Genomic DNA, 20,147 nt, shown 5'->3' on the forward strand with positions numbered 1-20,147 from the left:
CTCCCGCCAGTGGGCCTCACCTGTGACCCCTGCCCCACCCCGCCCCTTTGCTCCGTCTCCTTGCAGTTTCTCCGGATTTGTGCTGACCTCTTCCGCCTGGTCCCCTTCCTGGTCTTCGTGGTGGTGCCGTTCATGGAGTTCCTGCTTCCTGTCGTGGTGAAGCTCTTCCCCAACATGCTGCCATCCACGTTCGAGACCCAGTCCATCAAGGTGACAGGCGCACGGGGCTGGCGATTCAAATGCGGTTTCCACGGCTGCGTGGCTTGTGACGGACACTCCAGATGTTAGATACTTTGAAGTTGTGTCTCTGTAATTCAGTCATGCTGTGCTGCAAATATTTCATAGGTGCTGGGTTTCCCATCTGGTTCTTTTAAAATGTTTTAAAATATGGTTTCTCTAGCCCAGTGTTCTTTAAGTCACAGCTTGAGAGCCATTTGGGCGGGTAGGACCCGTCTCGGCCCATATTGGTCAATAGGGTCCCTTGGGGATGCGTGTGCCTGGCTGAGAGTGTGTTGTCCGGCAGCTTGGCTCTGCTCCAGCTGAGTTGAGGCGGGGTCCACACCACACAGCTCACAACACGTGTGTGGAACGGGGTTGGAGGAGAAAGCTTTAGCTCTGCCCGGCCCGGGGGAGGAAGCGTCTCCGTGGGGGCACTGGGCTGACGTGGGAGCTGGGCTTGCAGGCCACCGACGGGGGAGTGCAGCGCCCTGTGTGCCCTTGCAGGAGGAGAGGCTGAAGAAGGAGCTGCGGGTCAAGCTGGAGCTGGCCAAGTTTCTGCAGGACACCATTGAGGAGATGGCCCTGAAGAACAAGGCGGCCAAGGGCAGCGCCACCAAAGACTTCTCCATGTTTTTCCAGAAGGTGCCCTACGGAGCCCCTGGGGCCGCACCCATTGGTGCTGGGTGCTGGTTAGAGCCTCGGGCCGCCCTGCCTTCCTGGGGAGTGGGCCTCATGACCGTGCTGCCCTCTTGTCTCCTGTAGGGACGAGTGGCACCCCCAGGTGGGCAGTGGCTGGTGCCATGGGGGTTTGACCAGGAGGTTCCCCGTGCTCAGTGAAGTCGAGCCTCTGTCCTGAGAACTGGAACCTGCTGACATTCAGAGTTACTTGCCTGTGTCTCTGACTTTGCAGCAGTCCCGGGGAGGGAGAGTTTGTCACCACAGCCACATCCGCGGTGGGGAGAGGGTGGCAGGGCCTCCTGCCCGGCATGAGAGGCCCATGGCCTCTTCCCAGTCACTAAAGATGAATTGTGACGCCTGCTGACGCGTCATTACATGAATACCAGCCTGCTGTGACCCCAAACAGCACTGTGATAAGTATCTTTTCACATGGATTTTTGCCCCAGGAAAGGAGCAGCTCCCCGGGGGGTTGTGGGGGTGCTGAGGAACCTGCCCCCACTGTGCATAACCTTAGCATTGCTCTTGCAGATCCGAGAGACAGGGGAGAGACCCAGCAATGAGGAAATCTTGCGTTTTTCCAAGTTGTTTGAGGATGAGCTGACGCTGGATAACCTCACGCGGCCGCAGCTGGTGGCGCTGTGCAAGCTGCTGGAGCTCCAGTCCATTGGCACCAACAACTTCCTGCGCTTCCAGCTGACCATGCGGCTGCGCTCCATCAAGGCGGACGACAAGGTGAGCACGAGCCTGAGCTAGGAGCTGACGCCTCTGGCTGTGCCTGCGCGTGGGGGGGGGGGGGGTGCAGTGGTGCGTGCGTGGGTGCGGGTGTGTGCGTGTGCAGGTGCGCGTGGGTGCGTGCATGTGCATGGGTGCGTGCACAGGGGTACGTGTGTGTGCGTGCATGTGCATGGGTGCGTGTGCGTGGGTGTGTGTGTGCGTGGGTGTCTGCTGGGCTCACTGTTGGGGTCGTGAGGTCCATACGATTTTCCACCTGCATGACGTTAGATCTTCCCGTGTTGCTAAGTATTGAAAAGATGAATTTTAATGCCTGCTGACGCTTCATTACTTGGCTGCATCACAACTTACTAACGTTACTTTTAGCCAGCCTTCTGCAGCCCCAAACAGCACTGCTATAAGTCACATGGATTTTCGCCGCAGGTCTTTGATTTCCTTAATGTAGTGACCTAGAACTGGGCTCCGGGGTAAAGGGCAGGAAGTCAAAAGCTGCCTGGGCTCAAAACCACTGGCCCTGCCCACTCGCCTGCCCACAGCCTGGCGGCTGCCATGGACGTTCTGGGGAGGATTCAGGAAACATCTCTCCATTTCTCTAGAAACTCTGTTTGCCTTAAAAATCTACAGTGTCTGATATTCCAACAGCTTTTCACATCTTTTTACTTTTAAGCTTCGTGAGTCCGTTTATCTACAGCGTGTTTGTCATTGTTCCCATGCAGCTTGACAATGCCTGCCTTCTAATTGGAGGGTTTAGCGCAATGCCTGCCTTCTAATTGGAGGGCTTAGCGCAATGCCTGCCTTCTAATTGGAGGGCTTAGCGCAATGCCTGCCTTCTAATTGGAGGGCGTAGGGCAATGCCTGCCTTCTAATTGGAGGGCGTAGGGCAATGCCTGCCTTCTAATTGGAGGGCGTAGGGCAATGCCTGCCTTCTAATTGGAGGGCGTAGGGCAATGCCTGCCTTCTAATTGGAGGGCTTAGGGCACACTCCTCCCACCGGTTTATGTTACACTTAATCATCTGGGTGAATCAAGTACTTTTTTATTATCCCACCCTCACTAGCTCAGTACTGTCATTGTAGCAGTTCCCTAGAGTTCTCTACGAGTTTTCACAGTAGGAGCCTCAGAGGAGTAAGTGCTTTCCCACCCCTCCCCCATCAGTGCTGGCCCCTGGAGGTGAGTCCCCCCACTTGCGTCTCTGCCTCTGCCTGGCCGCCCTACATCTCACATCCCAGATGTTGACGGTGCACCCCATGTTTACCCCCCATTTCCATCCAGACCATCTCCCGTTACCATTTCTGTGTGATGACTTCTCTTAGTTTCTGTTTGTGTTGATGTATCTTTATTTCCCTTTAGGTTTCAGGGTATTTTTTGCCAGGTACAGAGCTGCAGGCTGGCCGTTTTTTTCTTTCTAGACCTCAAAGTGCCATTCAGTGAGGTGGCAGGCGATGGGCCTATTACTGTTCCTTAGATGTCCCTCTCTTCTCTGCAGTGTCTGAGGTTTTCTTCGTTTGGGGTTTTAGCCATTCGATGACAGGAAGGTGCCTGGGTGTGTCTGTCTGCAATTCTCGTGGACTAATCCCGTGCTTCCACGTCTCCCCTCAAGTCTCTCCCCTCCGCAGACCCCATTCACTTCTCCCTTCCTCTCTGCCACGTCCTGAGCCTCACGTGCCCTTCTCTGTGCTCCACGTCCTTTTGTACGTTCGGTTTACTGATCTCTTCCTCAGGGTCTGATTACTCTGAAATCATCTCCTGAGTTCTTAATTTCAGTCCTAGAAATAGTTGTGTGTGTTTTTTTAAGATTTCAGTTCTCAGGTACAACTGTCCATCTTGTTCTGTTTTCCTGAACATGTTAACTGTAATTCATGTCTGATTTTTCCAGTAACAGAGGGATCTGTAGGTCCTTTTTTGTTTTTGTTCTTGGTTTTGTTTGTACTATTTAGCTTTTCTCAAATGCAGACACTGAAAAATTCTAGAGGTCTTGGGTGGTGCTGCTCTCCTCCAGGAGGGGCTGTCACCCCGTGGCCATCCGCTGAACCAGGGCTGGGCCTGGCGTTTCTGCTTTGTCTCTCCCTGCATGGGGCTCCCAGCTCAGCACAGTCCACGAGGCCCTGCTCTGCTTTACGGAGGCTCTGCCAGCCCCTCACCTCGGCCCTGCTCAGCTTGAGACCTGACCTCAGGTTGGTCCTTACACATCCCTGTGTCTGGACTGCAGCCCTCAGGCTTGTCTGCCTCAGCAGCCCCGACTCCAGCTGTTTGCTGTCACCTTAACCTGACGAGATATCTCTTGCCTCTGAGCAGAGCCTGAGGCCTGCACTCTTAGCCCTCTCCAAGGGCTGGCGAATGCCGCTGGGTCCCCGGGCAGCTCATCGCCACGCTTGCCTACTCTGTCCTGGTCCGCAGAATCTCAGATCCTGATGAAATGGGATAGCAGCCAGACCTCCGCTCTTGTGAAGGTGGAGTGGGCACACTTTCCCCTGGACATGAAGTAGAAAACAAACAGGAAGACTCTGAGAAGTGGGGAAATGAAGACTCTGGAACCCCAGGAACAATGCTGTGGGGCTGCTTTGTGCCTCAGATCCCAGCCTTGGGGCTGAAGAAGTCAGCAACCCAGAAGTGTGGACAAGTGCAAAAGCTTGCCCTCTACCAAAGCATAGAAAGAGGCTGCCTAGCAGGACAGAAGATTGCAGACAGTAACCGCTCTGCTCCAGCCAGACTCCACAGGAAACACTGACCCTCACATGCAACAGGAGGGGGTGCTGAGACCTCCACCCCTCCCGATAATCCCAAGATCCTCCCGCCCTCCTCTGGGGGCGTGTCAGTGGAGGTTGGGCTGGCCAGTAATGAGGGAGGTCTGTGCAGACAGAACCCCACTCACCCCTCCCAGCAGAAACGGATGTAGCTCTCCCCGGTGGTTGGCTGAGGCGAGTGAGGAGCCTGGCAGGAATGAAACAGCAGCCCACCTGTCTCAAAATGTACTGGTGGGTTTGACTGATGGCACAAAGAGCTCAGTGCCAGCGAAAGCAGCCTGTTCCCAGTTCCATAGAAACGGGCCTGGCACCCACTCAGGGCCACACCAGCCCTTGACACACCTGGACAGGAAGCAGGAGCGAGGGAAGGAGGGAGGAACCAACCGTGGCTTGGCCTTTATTACTCGTGTGGTGGGTGTGGCCAGCTAGAGACATTCTGGATTGGGCAGGAAGTGAAACACAGAAGTTAGGGTTTGTGGTTGGAAGATTTGAAATACGATTTGCGCGCGCCCATGAAAGCCGGGCCGCGGGGGAGATGTAAATAAGTTTAGCCGTTAGTTTGGATCAGTTGATGCCAGATCATCAATTACAAGATCTGTAAAAAGTTGGTTAGAACACTACTCCTTAAGCCATGCCAGAGGCGTATCGGAGGAGACAGCTAAGACAGACAAGGTCTGAAATAAGACCCAGAATCTCAGAGCATATCATCAAAATGTCCAGGTATCAATCAAAAACTACTGCTGAGAACCAAAAGGATCCCAAAGTGAATGAATAAATGTGACCAATGGAAGGCAGCACTGGGGACAGGTTAGACAAACTGGACACGATCTTAAATGCTTCCATAGCAGTGATGAAGTGAGTCACATAGAAATGTAGTCGCAGCAAGGAAAAACAAGACATGAAGAACCAAATGGGAATTTAGGTGAAAAATACAATCCAGAAAGAAAAACTCGGTGGGCTGTGCTGCAGAATGGAGAGAACAGAAGACAGGATTGGTGAAATTCAAGGTAAAACAACAGAGAGAAAAGGTGAAAAAAATGACGAGAGCCCCAGGGCCCTGTGGGATGATCGCGAAGCTTCTAACATTCTTGTCGTGGAAATTCTGGGAGGAGTGGGGACAGGGCAGGTCTGGAAAAGTGCTCAAAGGGATGATGGCTGAACACTTCCCAAATTCAGTAAAGTAAATCTATAAATTTAAGAAAGTTAGTGAACCCCAGACGGGATAAACCCAAAGAAATCCACACCAAGCTACGTTATAGTCAAACTAATGAGCACTTGAGGACAAAGCCGTAATGGGGAAAGCAGGGCGCGAGAATGGCATCTTACCTCCAGGAGAAGCAATACGAATGGCAGCGAATTCTCATCGGAAACCGCGAGGCCAGAAGGAGGTGGAACAGTAGTTTTCACAGGCTGAAAAAAGAACCGTCAACCCAGAGTCCTGTGTCCAGCAAAACTATCCTGTAGGAACGAGGAGGAAATCAGATGTTCGCAGGTGAAGCCAAACAGAGGTTTGTCGCCAGCGGACGTGTTCTCCAAACATAAAGGAAAGGCTAGGAGGAACCTTGACACGTCAGGAAGGAAGAGCATGGGTAGCAGCGACACGGGGAGACCAGCAGGCTACGCTCCTTTCCGTGCGTCTTCTAAATCGGTGTGATGGCTGACGCAGAAGCGATGACCCTGTGGAGAGAGAGAGCAGAGTGGGGGCGTCGGGCCGTGAGGTTTCCACAGCTCACTGGGACTGGAGTAGTGAGGATACTGACAGCCTCTGACGCTTACACGTGTCTGTCGTCCCCAGAGCCGCCTCTGGAAATACCCCGGAAGGAGGCTCACCCAGGAGCGCTCGCAAGAAGTCCCAGTGGGATTCACCTCACCCACTAGAAGATGGGGACCAGAAAGCAAATGCAAAGCAGTTTTTCCACAAGAACCTAAAAGCAGGAACAACCTAGATGTCGTTCCGTGGACGAGAGGTTAAACCAGGACCGTGTGTGCACCATGCAGGCTTCTCACACAAGAAGGGACGATCGTCAACACATAACAAGCCACGTGGATCCTTGTGGAACCCACGTGGTCACACACTGGACGATCACGTTCATATCACATGCTGCAAGTGACAGTTGCAGAAATCAAGACCAGATTAGTGGTTGCTGGGGTGCAGGGGTGTCTGTCCTGACCTGCTTGGTGTCGCATCCCAGTGGTGCTTGTGGACTGCAGCTTGTGAGGTGTCACCACTGGGAGAAACACAGGGGCTCTGTGCCTCCTACAACCTCGTGTCCACCCCTCCTCAGTCATCTCCAGGTAAAGGCCTCATTAGGAAAATGGGAAGCGGCCTCCCTGGCAGGATCACCGCGAGGTGAAATGGGGTTGGTGAGGCGGGGAGTGCGACCTGCCTTCACAGAAGCTGTGGGAGTCTCTCCGCACTCTGGGCCCGTCTCTGGGACACCTGTTTGCTTTTCCCTCTTTTCCCTCAGGCTCGGGGAGGAAGGGGGACTCATCTTCGGAGCTTAGGCTCACTGCCAGTCTCCGTCCTTCCTCTGCCATCCTGCAAACCCTGAGAATGCCCCGAGGACGAGGCTGCTCTTCAAGTCTCAGGTTGCAGCTGGTCCTGGTCACTGCGTGCTTCTACAAGGTCCCCTCCCTCCATTGGACGGTCCCTGTCCCTGCAAACCCGGAACTGGGGCCTTGGCAGCAGTAATTTGGTACTTGGCAAAGTGGCTTATAATGAGACACTTAGTGCCCCCCAAGTGTGGGCCATAAGCACCGTGAACCTCTAGTGCCCTTTCAGATGACAGTGGGTGGACTTTCTTTACAGCTGATTTCTGAGGAAGGAGTGGACAGCCTCAGTGTCAAGGAGCTGCAGGCAGCGTGTCGGGCTCGAGGCATGCGGGCCCTGGGCGTCACGGAAGACCGCCTGCGGGACCAGCTGAAGCAGGTGCGGCTCCCCCTCCCATCCCAGCGTGGGCTCTGTGGGAAGCTGGGGACATGGACGGCATGTGGATGGCAGCGGGCGTGGTGACGTGCTGCTTTGGCCTTCACCCCCGCCTGGCCGGGCCCTGGGCAAGGGTGTGTGAGCACCTGGTCCTGCGGTACCCGCAAACCCCAGTGTTGGCCACCTGCCCGTGCACCATGTCCTTCCTGTCTCTTGCTCCTGATCACCTGCAGACAGGTGAGGGCTAGGTAACCTCCTGGAAACTCTGGCACGCTCTGAACCGGGGCCGGGTCTTTGGGGAAATAGGAGCCAGGCCATCCCGCCCTGCTGTGCGCTCAGGACCACTGCACCCTGTCCCTCCAGTACCGTAGGCAGGCAGCTGTGCCGGCCCGGCAGCAGCAGTGGGAATAGTCAGGCCGCGGTGAGGCAGGGCGGCCTGCCCCGTGATCCAGCCTCACACCAGAAGGCATGCAGTGTGCAGGGCCAGCCGTCCCCACCAATGCCGCTGCTGCTGGCGTCCTCCAGCTGGCATGCGGCTCCTCCCCCCACACAGCACAGCCTGCTGTGCCGTGGTTCCCCCGCAGGTCCTGCTCTGCGGTACCAGTGGCCCTGCGTATGCCCGAGAGCCTGGTGGTTCCCCACATCCTGGTGCAGACTCGGGGTGACTGATATTGGGCCGGTGCCCCCAAGACTGTCGGGCCTTTTGGTTCAAGTGCTCTGGGTTTTTCTCTGATTATTTCACCCGTATTTGGCGTTTTGTTCCTATTTTTACAGTTCCTTCTCATCTCATCCTTTGTCCTGTGCCCAGACATTGTCAGAGCCTTTGTCCTGTGCCCAGACATTGTCAGGGTCTTTTTGGTCAGTTTGAACACTGTCTTTCAACACTAAAATAGCCTGAAACAGTGCCTGACCCACAGTAGATGTGTAAAACCTTGAATGTGGAATGAGTTCCCAAACAGCACCTTCAGAGTTCTGTGCCATTTTTAAGTGAAGAGCTTTGCTAGCAGGGAACCTGGCCATCCCTCCCAGGGTCCCGCGCCCTGAAGCCTGGCATCCGCGGCACCGATTCTCCGTCTTTTGGCGGCTCGGGTGAGATTGACTCATGAAACGCAGCAGTAATGAACCTGGTAGAGCTTGAGAATGCATCCCAGTGACTCCAGCCCAGTCTGCCCATCCACCCCTTCCCCCACCAGACCAGGAGCCCTCGCCCCAGGTCCCAGGGGTGGGCGGGACAGGCCGCGTGAGTCTGGCTCTTGAACCCCCTCCAGTGGCTGGAGCTGCACCTGCACCAGGAGATCCCGACATCACTACTCATCCTGTCCCGGGCCATGTACCTGCCAGACACCCTGTCACCCGCCGACCAGCTCAAGTCCACGCTGCAGACTCTCCCGGAGATTGTGGTACGCGCTGCCTGCCGGGAGACCCCTCGCTCCTGGGGGGAGGGGCCGTGGAAGCACACGTCCCCAGCCACGGGCACCTGCCCCCGCCCCCAGCTCTCCATTCCCTCGCGTCTGCCCTTTCTCAGAATAACGAGGACGCCTGTGGTCCAAGTGCAAGGTGACCCTCGGGTGCCCTGTCTGGTTGGGTCCCAGCAGTGCGCCCGTTGCCTGTGGCAGCCCCGGTGGTGATGACAGTTCGCCGTGGGCAGGGGCTGCAGGGCTGTGTGCCAGCTGCTCACAGGCATCTCCCCTGCAGGCGAAGGAGGCGCAGGTGAAGGTGGCCGAGGTGGAGGGTGAGCAGGTGGATAACAAGGCGAAGCTGGAGGCCACGCTGCAGGCGGAGGCGGCCATCCAGCAGGAGCTCCGCGAGCAGCAGCTGCAGGAGCGCTCGGAGGCAGCGGCCGCGGCCGCGGTAGGTGGCTTTGCGGCCTGGGGCCGGCGCTGGGGGCTGTGCCGCTCCACTTGCCTTCCTCCTGCAATGGTCTGGGTGCAGGCATGCGGGGGGCCGGCGTGTGAGCTGGACAACTCTCCTTGGTCCGGGGGCCAGTCTACACAGGGGGGCAGCTTCGACCCCGTCCAGGCTGTGGGGTGCTCCGGCGCCTGGCACTTGTGCCCACAAGGTGTTCAGTCCGTGAGTCACAGGGTAGCTGCATTCAGCCGTCAGGAAAATGAGACGCTGGGATTTGTAGGGGCTGCGGGTGACCTGGTGAACTTTGGGGCACAGCTGCGTGAGCAGTGTGGCTGCACCTGGTCCTCGGAGCACCCCACTGGGGAGTCCTGCAGGGAGGCCTGCGGAAGGCGGGTCACCGCTGCCGCTGGGTAGGCTTTTACACACCGCGACCGGCACCCAGCAGGCTTGTTCACACTGCCCTCTGGCCAGTGGCACATGTGTGCTGGTGTTGATGCCTCGGGGGTTCTGGTGTGATGTGTGGTGCTGAGCCGCAGCCGTCTTATGTTCCAGAAGGAAATGCAGCTGGAAGTGGTGGCAGAAGCTACCCCTGGGCAGCCAGCGGCGGAGCTACAGCCGGAAGTGGCCGACGTGATCTTGCCGTCAGAGTCCCTGAAGGACACAGCCCCCATCCTGGAGGGCGTGAAGGTACCTGATGCCTGAGCATTCCCAGGAGGGAGGCAGCTCCGAGCTGAGCAGGAGGGATGAGGAGGGTGAGGCCGCCGGTCTGAGATGCTCCTGGGAGGCCTGGGGTGAGAGGGGCCGGTCTCGGACCTGCGCGCCTGGAAAGGGGAGGTGACGCAGCGGGAGGGGATGCAGGTGTGGCTCCCCCACAGAGGCCTCTGTTCCCTTCCCAGTAGCCCTGGCTCAGGCGCCCTCCACACCCCTATCCTGTGATGTGGGGATGCTCGTGTCCAGTGGCCTCGCTGTCCTGGGGTAGCCGCTCCCCGGGGAGCACGCCTTCTGTCTGGAACTCCCAGTGGGCCTGGTACAGGGGGCACACTGTACAGAGCGTGTGGGACACATTGGGGGAGGAGGTGTCTACCAGCCAGATGGCCATGTCCACTCGGCACCTGGAGTGGGAGAGACCCGGGCAGCACATTTATGTCGGGACTCTGAGCAATGTCATGGCGGGGCCACCCATGAGGCGAGTGTGTGGACACCTTGATGGACGGTGTGTGTCCAGAGGAGGGTGTGCTGAGGGCCAGGTGGATGGCCTGAGGATTGACCCCTGATGGGCAGCCTGTGGGTGTCAGTGGCCTTGGCAGGGGCAGTTGTGGAGCGGAGGCAGGAGGTAAAGCCACACTGCAGGGGCCTGGGACGACCGGGATGCCCGCGTGCTCCAGGTCCTTACTCTGCGAGGGTCCACACTGTTCACAGAAGAGAGAAAGCGCCCAGATGGGGGCTTATGCCAGAGGTGGGCTGTGGCCCTCAGAAGCAGTGTGTCGGGAAGGGTGGGGCAGTGGTGAGGTGTGGCACCACCAGCCTTGTGGGGTGGCTTTTGGACCCCGGCGTTGCTTCACTCCACTGATGGCCTTGAGGCCCATGGGGAGGCCAGGCCACTCCTGAGACAGCCCAGGGGACAGATGGAAGTGAACACATGGCATTACTGGTGCATTGAGGCCAGGAGGAAGGGGGTCCCGGCAGCCTGACCGAGCGGGTGGGACAGGGGGTCCCGCAGCCTGACCGAGCGGGTGGGGCAAGGGGTCCCAGCAGCCTGGCCGAGCCGGTGGGAAGGGCGTCCCAGCAGCCCAGCCGAGCTGGACATGAAGGCTGACCTGAGAGGGATCGTGGATTGAGACACAGGGTCATTTTTAAAGTAGTGTGGGGCTGGGGTAGGACAGCTGAGTAGGTGGAGACTGGTGGGGCCCACGGAGGGTGTTCTGGGAGAAGGGGCACCTGTCAGTGAGTAGGGCCAGGTGGTTGGCCGTCTTCCGTTTCCAGTGGGTTCAAGACTCAGATGTGAAAGGACATGAAGAACTAGCAGAACTTATGAACTAAGGATGCCACAAATTGGTCAGCAAGAAACACCTATGGAAAATGGGAGTGAAGAGCTAGGGTGCATTGAAGAGGCACCAGAGAGTGGGAGCAGAGGTGGCCTCGTGCCTGTGGGCCTGTCTCAGTACTGGCCCAGAGCCTGAGTGGCTTGCTCCAGTAAGGACATTGGGTTTGTAGCTGAAAAGTTCCCACAGAGCAGCCCAGGCCCCATGGCTTCCCACGGAAGTTACTGGTGGCCCCCTGCGCAGAAGACACCCTTGCAGTGCTGTACTCTTGGCAGAAAGTCTGAGAGCAGGGACTGTCCCAGCTTCTGAGCTGGGGACTCCCTGATGCAAAGCCAGGTAGGCACAGAAATCAGCAGGGCCTCGTAAGCACAGGGGTGAGAGCTCTGCCCAGACTTTTGGCGAATCAAATGCAGCTGGAACAAGGTTGATGCTAGCATGACTTCCTGGGGCTTTTCAAGGGAATAAAAACATCAGTCAGTGTAATGACTGTATTAACAGACTCGGGAGAAAACCTGTGTTAGACCATCTCAGCAGGTGTGGGAAAAGCACTATTTCTAATAAGAAAAGTCAGCAGAGCGGGGTTAGGGGTGGTTCTGAACCCTGTAGGAACGGGGCACGCTGGCACAGCCGCCCGCTCTCAGCAGGGAAGGGACACAGAACGGTGCAGGTCGGGAAGCAGTGAGGGGACCGTTGGCAGTGGTGTGGACACCTGGGAATCAGCCGTGCTTCCCTGCGTTGCAGGTGTGTGAACAGGAATTGGGAATTTTAAAAGCGTCCCATTTACAGTAGTGTCGAAACAAGGAGGCTGTAGGGGATAGATGTGAGCTAGACGTGCTGGACCTGTGCACTGAGCGCTGTCAGTGGTGCTGAGGTCAACCAGAGCTGAGCCAGTGCAGAGACGTGTGCACTGTGGGTGGGGGGCTGTCCTCAGCTGCCCTTAGACCCGGGACCCTCAAGGTCCCAGCAGCCTCTCTGTTGAAATTCACGACATTATTCTGAAATGTACATGGAAATTCAAAGGACCTAAAAGAGCCAAGGTGGTGGTGAGGAGGTCGGCCTGTGCACTCAGTGAGGTGGCTCTCAACGCGTAGGGGACACACTGTAGCACGGGGGTCGGGGTCAGGGGTCAGGCAGATGCCGTGTGCGCGTGCGTCCAGTTCCAGCAACAAACTAGTCTCGCGAGGGAAGGCAGGTTGGTGGGAGGCAGGGACACGTGGCATGACGAGGCGTCGAGGTGACAGCTGTCTCACAAGTGTCCATGTGTCAGATGACACATCCACGGCGCACTCCTTCAGAGACGACAGGATGGTGTCCACACATGCTGTTGGCCTCGCGCAGCAGAGACCCCGCCGCGTACACTGGACAACCTGTGCAGGTGATTCCCACCAGGTGTGGTGTTTTCTTCCCAGGAGGAGGAAATAACCAAGGAGGAAATTGACATGCTCAGTGATGCTTGTTCGAAACTGAAGGAGCAGAAGTCATCCCTGACGAAGGAGAAGGAGGAGCTGGAGCTGCTGAAAGGGGACGTGCAGGAGTACAGCGAGGTGGGGCGCGGGGCGCGCGTGGGGTGCGGGCGCCCGGGGAGGGCGTGGGGTGTGGGGTGCGGGCGCCCGGGGAGGGCGTGGCGTGTGGGGTGCGGGCGCCCGGGGGGGGGGGGGGGGGGGGGGGGGGCGTGGGGTGCGGGCGCCCGGGGAGGGCGTGGGGTGCGGGCGCCCGGGGAGGGCGTGGGGTGCGGGCGCCCGGGGGCGTGGCGTGTGGGGTGCGGGCGCCCGGGGAGGGTGTGGGGTGCGGGCGCCCGGGGAGGGCGTGGGGTGCGGGGTGTGGGGTGCGGGCGCCCGGGGAGGGCGTGGGGTGCGGGCGCCCGGGGAGGGCGTGGGGTGCGGGGTGTGGGGTGCGGGCGCCCGGGGAGGGCGTGGGGTGCGGGCGCCCGGGGAGGGCGTGGGGTGCGGGCGCCCGGGGGCGTGGCGTGTGGGATGTGGGGTGCGGGCGCCCTGGGAGGGCGTGGGGTGCGGGCGCCCGGGGAGGGCGTGGGGTGCGGGCGCCCGGGGAGGGCGTGGGGTGCGGGCGCCCGGGGAGGGTGTGGGGTGCGGGCGCCCGGGGGCGTGGCGTGTGGCTGGCATCGTGTACAGCGCCCTGGGGACATGGGTGCAGGTGCCCAGGGGTGTGGGGTGTGGCCCCCGGGGCAGCATGAGGCTTGCTCCTGAGACCATGACTGCAAAGACAGTGGGTCGGCCATCGTCAGACCTGGGGTACCAGTGCACCTCCATCAAATATGTAATAAGCCAGCCAGGGGCGATTTGAGAGAAAACTGCCTTCTTAGTAAGTTTATTCTTTAACTGCCTGCAGCCATCGTATTGGGTCACTTTCTCCTGGAAGCTGGCCTGTCACCCTGCAGATGACAAACATCTGTCTTTTTTAGTTTCTAAACACGTGAAGGTATCAGGTGAAGGTACCTGGTCACTTGATAAGTGAAACCTTGTTTTCATTTATGAGTCTCCGAAAGAGACTCCTTTTAGTTAGTCATTTTTTTTTTTTTTTTAAGGAAAACATGTCTTTTCTGATTATAAATATTACTCCCTAATCTGATTTAGAAGAACTATGTTTTCACAGCTCTGTTGGGAAAAGATGACTAATTTTGAGACTGGTAAAAATAATTTGCCATTTTCTAAACTTACTTCTGGCAAGCCTCTTGATCTGTGGGTCCTGTCAGAAGTCGGGTTTATCAGATGCTCTCGGCCTTTTCCTCGTCCCTGCCCTGCCCCCACCCTCCCTGTGAGGTTCGCTTCTGGGGAACAGCTGGCTTGGAATTGAAGGCGACACCATTGCTTGATTCTGTCATCTAGTCCCTTATTTTAAAGAAAACATGAAGAGAGGTGGAGCTCAGAACAGATTCCATGTCCTTTGCCACAAAACGTTAGAAATTGCAAAAATGAGCACATTTGTGTGCTGGAGACTAATGCACTGCACGGGGTACAGCCTGGGGCGTCTCATGCTCAGGACACTGGTTTGGAGTAATTTAATTACAGGGCAAGCTTCACAGTCAGGTTGGCTTTGAAGACAGTCTTTTTACAACTAAATTTCATTAGGACTTGCAAGAGATCAAGAAGGAACTTTCAAAGACTGGCAAAGAAATGGACGTGGAAGAATCTAAAGCCAGCAAGAGGCTGACCAAGAGGGTGCAGCAAATGATCAGCCAGATAGATGGGCTGCTCACGCAGCTGGAGGCCGACCAGGAGGCCGGCAGGCTGGGCCCGGCCGCTCCGGGCTCCCCCGCGGGGTGAGTGCGTGCCTTTCTGACTCAGGTGCCGCTCTCGGCTGCGGTGCCCAGCTTCCCCTTGCGTTTTCCTGCCAGCTCTGAGTCCCCCTCCCCATACGCACTGCCATGCTATGTCTGCCTTCAGCCACATCGCTCCCCAGGCAGCTGGCTCGCTGCCATTCCAGACTGCATGTCGGCTCATAGCCAGCCCCCCCCCAGAAGCCATGTGCCCTCTGACCTCAGCCACACTCAGCTCCACTTTCCTCATAGTTAGGATCCCTCTCTTGCCTCCTCCCTCTTCCTGAACCCCAACACACAGGCCCTCCGTAATGAACCCCATGCTGGGCCGGGCCACCTCTGCACTGGTGTGTCCCAGATCCTGGGGGGAGGTCGGCCGCAGCTGTGGGGTGAATGAAACCACCCACCAGGCGGTAGGTAGTGACTGACACTCCGTGCTCCTGGGGGCAGGCCCTTCACCCCCAGACGAGGTCGGCGTCTCCTGCTGTGCCCCGTGGTCTCATGCTGACCATGTGCCCCAGGCTTGAGGAACACCGCTCAGTGAGCACGGGCAGCTACAGGGCTGGCTGGGGCTGCACACACAGGATTCAGGACCCAGCGCCGGTGCCTACTGTGTCCCCAGGGGAGGGGCTAAGGGAGGCCTGAGGGCGGGGCTGAGCTGGGGGTGCAGGCCAGCCGTGCCACATGCAGGCTGTCCCCCCAGGGAGACTGTCATCAGTGTCACTGAGCTCATCAGCGCCATGAAGCAAATCAAGCACATTCCAGAAAACAAGCTCGTCAGCCTGGCTGCAGCACTGGACGAGAATAAGGATGGCAAGATCAACATTGACGACCTTGTGAAGGTGGGTGATGTGGCCCCGTCAGGGCTGGCGGGCTCACCCAGGCACTTTTCTGCACACGCCTCCACCCGTGAGGCCCCGTGGCCTGGTCTCGGCCCTCACTCTGCACACAAATGAAGCGCAGTGTAGTGAGAATGTCCCTTTGGAACAGGTCACCTGCTTTATGACAGGACACGGGGGCCTTGGCTGGGTCTGGTGATGAGGTGGCTGGGGTGTGCAGACCCCCAGGGTTGAGGTGTGCCTTGCTGTCCTCAGAGCCGGGCGTGGGGGCCGCCTGAGGTGACCCTGAAGGCAGCACTTGGGTCCCTGGTGCCAGGCGGCTTGGGATGGGAGTGTGCTAGTCTGCAAAGGGCGTGCCTTCACAGGTGTTTCTAATGGCTCCCATCGGGAAGCTGGCTAGTGGGTTTTCACACACTCACCAGACTGTCTGCTTAATTCTGTTCAGTGGGAAGTGAGGTACTCACCGAGCGTTGTCACCTGGCCAGCAGCACAGGCTGGTAGGGCCGAGCCCATGTCACCTGTACCTTCCCAGGGGCCCGCGCCCTGCCCTCTACCTGGGGGCCTCTGTCCAGGGCCGCCGCTGGCCCCCCAGGGATGTGGCCTGCAGCCTTGCTGTGCTGTCGGCCACCTGTCACAGTCTTTCCTGCAGCCCAGGCTCCTGGTAGCTTGGAACCTGGCCTGGGGCTTTGGGGCCTATTGGCCCCCTGGGGTGGAGGGTTCTGGTACGCTGAGGAGCAGGGCAGGGGGACCCCCGGCTGGACAGTGGAGCGTGCGAGTGCCAGTGGCCGTCTCAGCCTGGTGGCCCAGGAGACGGGGCCCGAGCTCCCTGTCCCTTCCCTGTGTGTAGGTGATCGAGCTGGTGGACAAAGAAGACGTACACGTCTCCACCAGCCAGGTGGCCGAGATTGTGGCGACGCTGGGGAAAGAGGAGAAGGTGGAGGAGAAGGAGAAGAAGGAGAAGGCCAAGGAGAAGAAGGAGGCTGCCGAGGTGAAGGCTTAGCCGCCCGCCACCGCCTCCGGCCACCGCACTGATTGCTCTGAGGTGATTCTTACTGACAGACCTACTCTTTTGTCTGGAATAAATCAGAAACTTCCGTAATCAAGTAATTTTTAATTTTCATCATTCCATGAAGATCCAATCAGTCTGGAAGGCCCGAGCCCCTCCAGGGAATGTGTCTGCGTTCGCACCGTGGCGGCCACAGCGGCCCCCTGGCTCACAGATGGGCTCGGGCCCACGCCCTGCTGGTGCCCCAGGAGGAGAGGACCGGCCGCCTGGACGCCCAGCACGCCCCCCTCAGCCCTAGAGAAGACACTGAGTCTGCCGACGCGGCTTCCTGAAGGCGTGGCAGTAGGAGCGGCCGTGCTCATTGCCTGTCCCATCAGTAACCATGGAGGAAACGTCCGTTGATGGCACCAAAACCTCTGCAAAATCAGTGTCTCGTGCACATTTCCTGTTCTCTGTGTATCAGCTTTGTTGATTTCCCTTTGATTTTCACCTTGCTAAGTAGTTACCAGTAGTTTCACCTGCCAGTCTGCCTGACTGGTGAGTGCCAGCAGTGTCAAGTATGGCGTGAGAGAGATGAGGGAAGCCCTCGCAGATAAAGCACTTTATGTCTGAGTGATTCATTGTGCTGTTGAGGCTTTTAGAACGTTTCCTAATCTGCATTGTCCCCACTTCATTGCCCTGTGGATGGTTGGAGGGGCCCGGGACTGGCGTGTCCACGTGCCCACGGCCCTTTCGGCCCAGCCCCTCCAGCACGAGCAGGCAGCTGACTGTTCCCGGTGCTGTGGGGGGTGCCTCACGGGGCTTTCAGAAGTGTAGGCACCTGGCCGCCTGGGGCCTCTGCTCTGTCTGACCCACAAGAACATTCTTTTAGGAGATTCCAAACATAGGAATGGAAGATGTAGGAACAGAGGGGCCAGATTAGCCAGGACTTGGAAATGAGAGCTGCTGAATTACTTGAAACTTGCTCGGCTGTTGAGGAAGAAACTTGACAAAACAGGAATAGGATTTTGTGCTCTGAGGTTAAACCTCTGCTCAGTAACAGTTGGGTTGTTATTTGAGCAGTAGCCTCTAGATGCTTCCTGGGTACTCACGAGCTGTCGCACATATTTCTGTGGCCGGATTTGCAGCTGTAGACAGCTTGCTTGTGAGCTCTGCCCGTGTGCCCTCAACGGTGGCCTTCATTCTGGGGAGCGGTGTGCTGGGCCCAGTCGGGGTGCACGGCTCAGCCCTGCCCTCACCCTCGCTGCCTTTGCCGGGTGCCCTGCCTGCCCAGTGCTGCTGTCACTGCTGAACGCAGCTGCCCTCCTGCTCTGGAATCGCCCTCCCGGTCATCTGCCACATGGGGATGCCACCAGCCCAGTGCTGTTGGGGCTTTGTGCATACACATGGCACCAGCTGCCAGCGGGCACCTTCAGTGTTTGTGATGTGGGCAACTGTCTGCGATAGGCTCCCCGCTTCATTTGTCTTCACTTTTACTGTTGCAGCTGAAGCTAGGGTCCAGGTGCACGTGTGATAAGTGATGGGCCCAGAAATGAGGCTCGTGTGACAAGGTGTTTGACAGGCAGTTGTGCTTGGACCACCCTTGCCATCAGGAGTGCCCTCTTTGTGCCCGCCTGAAAATGAACCGGGAATCCTTAGCACGTGTCCCCTCATGCGCTCCACTATACGCCGTTTTTCAGTAGAGATTCAGGAAATTGGCACAGGGCTTCCAGAGTCGTTTTGGATGGAGTATGAAAATCCAGACTTTTAAAAATGAAGGCACTTTGTAATTTTTGAAGAGTGATCTCCAGCCAGTAGTTCTCACAGTGGAGTCCTGGGGTGGCACCGGCGGGGCGGCACCTCCGGGACCCTGTGCAGTGCGGGCTGTTTCCACACGTCCTCCAAGGGTCCGAGCCAGCTCCCCCGAGTCTCTGTCCTGGGTTTACACATGTAACCACCTTTTTTAGAAATAATGTTTTTATTGAAATATCAAATGAATGTTCTGTAACAGCTTAAAGTCAGATTTCTAAAGTGTGACACATCACAAGCCAAGGTGGAAAATGTCACGATTGTCTGAGGGTCTGCCTTTGTGACAGCGGTATGGCCTGGGGCCTGGGTCTGGCCTTGCAGCAGATGGGCTTGGTGAGTGGGCCGTGGGTCTGGATGTGCTGCGTGAGGCCAGATTCGGGGACCCTCACCTTCCGGAGGTCACGCCCTGGCCTCAGGAGTCATCTTGTTCTGTGACACTGCCCTCCTCGTCCCCCGTCACACTGTACCCAGACTGATCCGTGTGCTGGTGACTAGACACCCAGTTTGATGTAAGGAGGTTTAATAAAGCGCTATCTTGATGACCTGTCGCCATGCAATGAATTATTTGTCCAGGTGAGGTGGCCACTGCCTAACCAGGCTCTCCCCAGCGCAGCGCTCAGTGCACGCCTTGGGCCAGTGATCCCAGGGGAAGCCAGTCCCTGGGCGGCAGTGCTAGGACCCTGGCCGAGGGGTCACCCAGGAGAGCGCAGGTCTGTTCTGGAAAACAGGGCCCCTGGGGGCAGGGACAGTGCTGCCCACTGGCGGTGGCCTCTGCGACCTGAGGGGGCCAGCCCACCTCTCCCCCAGCCCACATGCCTGGGCTCTGAAGGCGTGGCCTCCCTGCGGGAGACCTGAGGCCTGGCTGGGAAGGTGGGCAGGGAAGCACGGGATCCCAGCAGCAGGACAGGCACCAAGTGGTCTCCCCATCCTCCCAGGCCCTCGGGACAGACCGCCCCACCCCAGCCTAGCCCAGGATGTCCAGCCTGGCTCAGGTGGCCTCACCCCTGCGTTGGCACCGGGCTCCTCTCTTGCTGAGTCCTGACACTGCCTGAGGGACTGCTCTCCTATGTCCTATCTGTCCCTGAGACACCTTGGTCACTGTCCCCCTCTCTCCACAGGTCTTGAGGGTGCAGGTGTGGCCTGAGGCCTTGCCTTCCCCTGCCTGGCCCCGGGACCTGAGGTGTCCACCCCACCTCATGGTGGTGTCCCCAGCAGGCACCCAGATCCTTCATGTGGACCATACGTCCGCTATGGGTCTGTTCTCAAGCCAGACCCTGGGAGTTGGTGGCCGGGCACAGGTGCTGTGTGAGCCTGCGGGCAGCTGGGGGTCTGCAGCAGACACCCCAAGACATGAGGCCATGTGAATACGCGTTCAGAAGGCCACATAAAGGCCCCAGGGCTCCGGGGAGGCTGACTCTGGTGGGGCAGGGTTCACCTGCCCGGGTGGGGGCTGAGGTCCAGGGCACACAGCAGCCATCCTGAAGGGGCAAAACGAATATCGAAACAGCCAAGAGCTGATTGTAAACAAAACCCAGGCACCTGCAGTGATGCTCAGGAAGAGAAAAGTTAGTCTGCCTCCGCACGTGGAGGTCATCACACCAATGTCGCACTGAAAACAGGTGAGTGAAAGAGTTAGGTGCTACCCTGTCTTCTCAGGAGACGATTAGGCCGTCAGAAGCTCTCTCTGGAGAATTACAGCTGACAGACGGCAAAAACGCTGGGCTCAACCCCCCTCCCTGCCCCGCAGCGCCCCTGGGGCCCTGGTCTGGGGGCGGGGCGCTGGGTGAGAGCGACTGGCCTGTGCCCAGGCACTGCCCCACCCCCACCGCCACCCCCGGGCAGCTTCCCGCCCCAGACGCCCAGCCAGGAAAGTCTGGCCAGCCCCACAGGACACAGCTGTCCCCCTCAGAGCTACCAGCAGAGGGAGCGAGGGCAGGGGCTCTTCCAGACCAGACACTGAGGAGGCAGCCAGATGGGGTCCCGATTTAAAACATCCGGCAACCGCTGTGGGGAGATTGAGGACGTTCCACTCGGGCGGGAAGCGCACGTTTC

The 20,147-nt window shown here is 58.2% G+C and overlaps 1 protein-coding gene across 2 annotated transcripts in view; it reads left to right on the forward strand.

Annotated features, from left to right (window-relative positions):
- LETM1 (leucine zipper and EF-hand containing transmembrane protein 1) overlaps positions 1-18,637 on the forward strand; it is a 34,995-nt gene extending 16,358 nt beyond the window's left edge. The window contains exons 4-15 of one of the 2 annotated variants that reach the window (XM_074320263.2): positions 67-210; positions 724-861; positions 1,426-1,629; positions 7,182-7,301; positions 8,567-8,698; positions 8,994-9,149; positions 9,699-9,833; positions 12,598-12,732; positions 14,275-14,465; positions 15,166-15,304; positions 16,149-16,343; positions 16,435-18,637. In XM_074320263.2, coding sequence (XP_074176364.1) covers positions 67-210; positions 724-861; positions 1,426-1,629; positions 7,182-7,301; positions 8,567-8,698; positions 8,994-9,149; positions 9,699-9,833; positions 12,598-12,732; positions 14,275-14,465; positions 15,166-15,304; positions 16,149-16,301 — 1,647 coding nt within the window. In that variant the 3' untranslated portion in view covers positions 16,302-16,343; positions 16,435-18,637. Of the gene's footprint in view, positions 1-66; positions 211-723; positions 862-1,425; positions 1,630-7,181; positions 7,302-8,566; positions 8,699-8,993; positions 9,150-9,698; positions 9,834-12,597; positions 12,733-14,274; positions 14,466-15,165; positions 15,305-16,148 lie in introns of both variants that reach the window. The other variant, XM_074320261.2, reaches the window with a different exon arrangement.
- Positions 18,638-20,147: the final 1,510 nt, after the last annotated feature.

Source organism: Rhinolophus sinicus, chromosome 1, assembly GCF_057876585.1.
Source record: "Rhinolophus sinicus isolate RSI-liver-muscle chromosome 1, RSI-T2T, whole genome shotgun sequence".
NCBI lineage: Eukaryota > Metazoa > Chordata > Mammalia > Chiroptera > Rhinolophidae > Rhinolophus > Rhinolophus sinicus.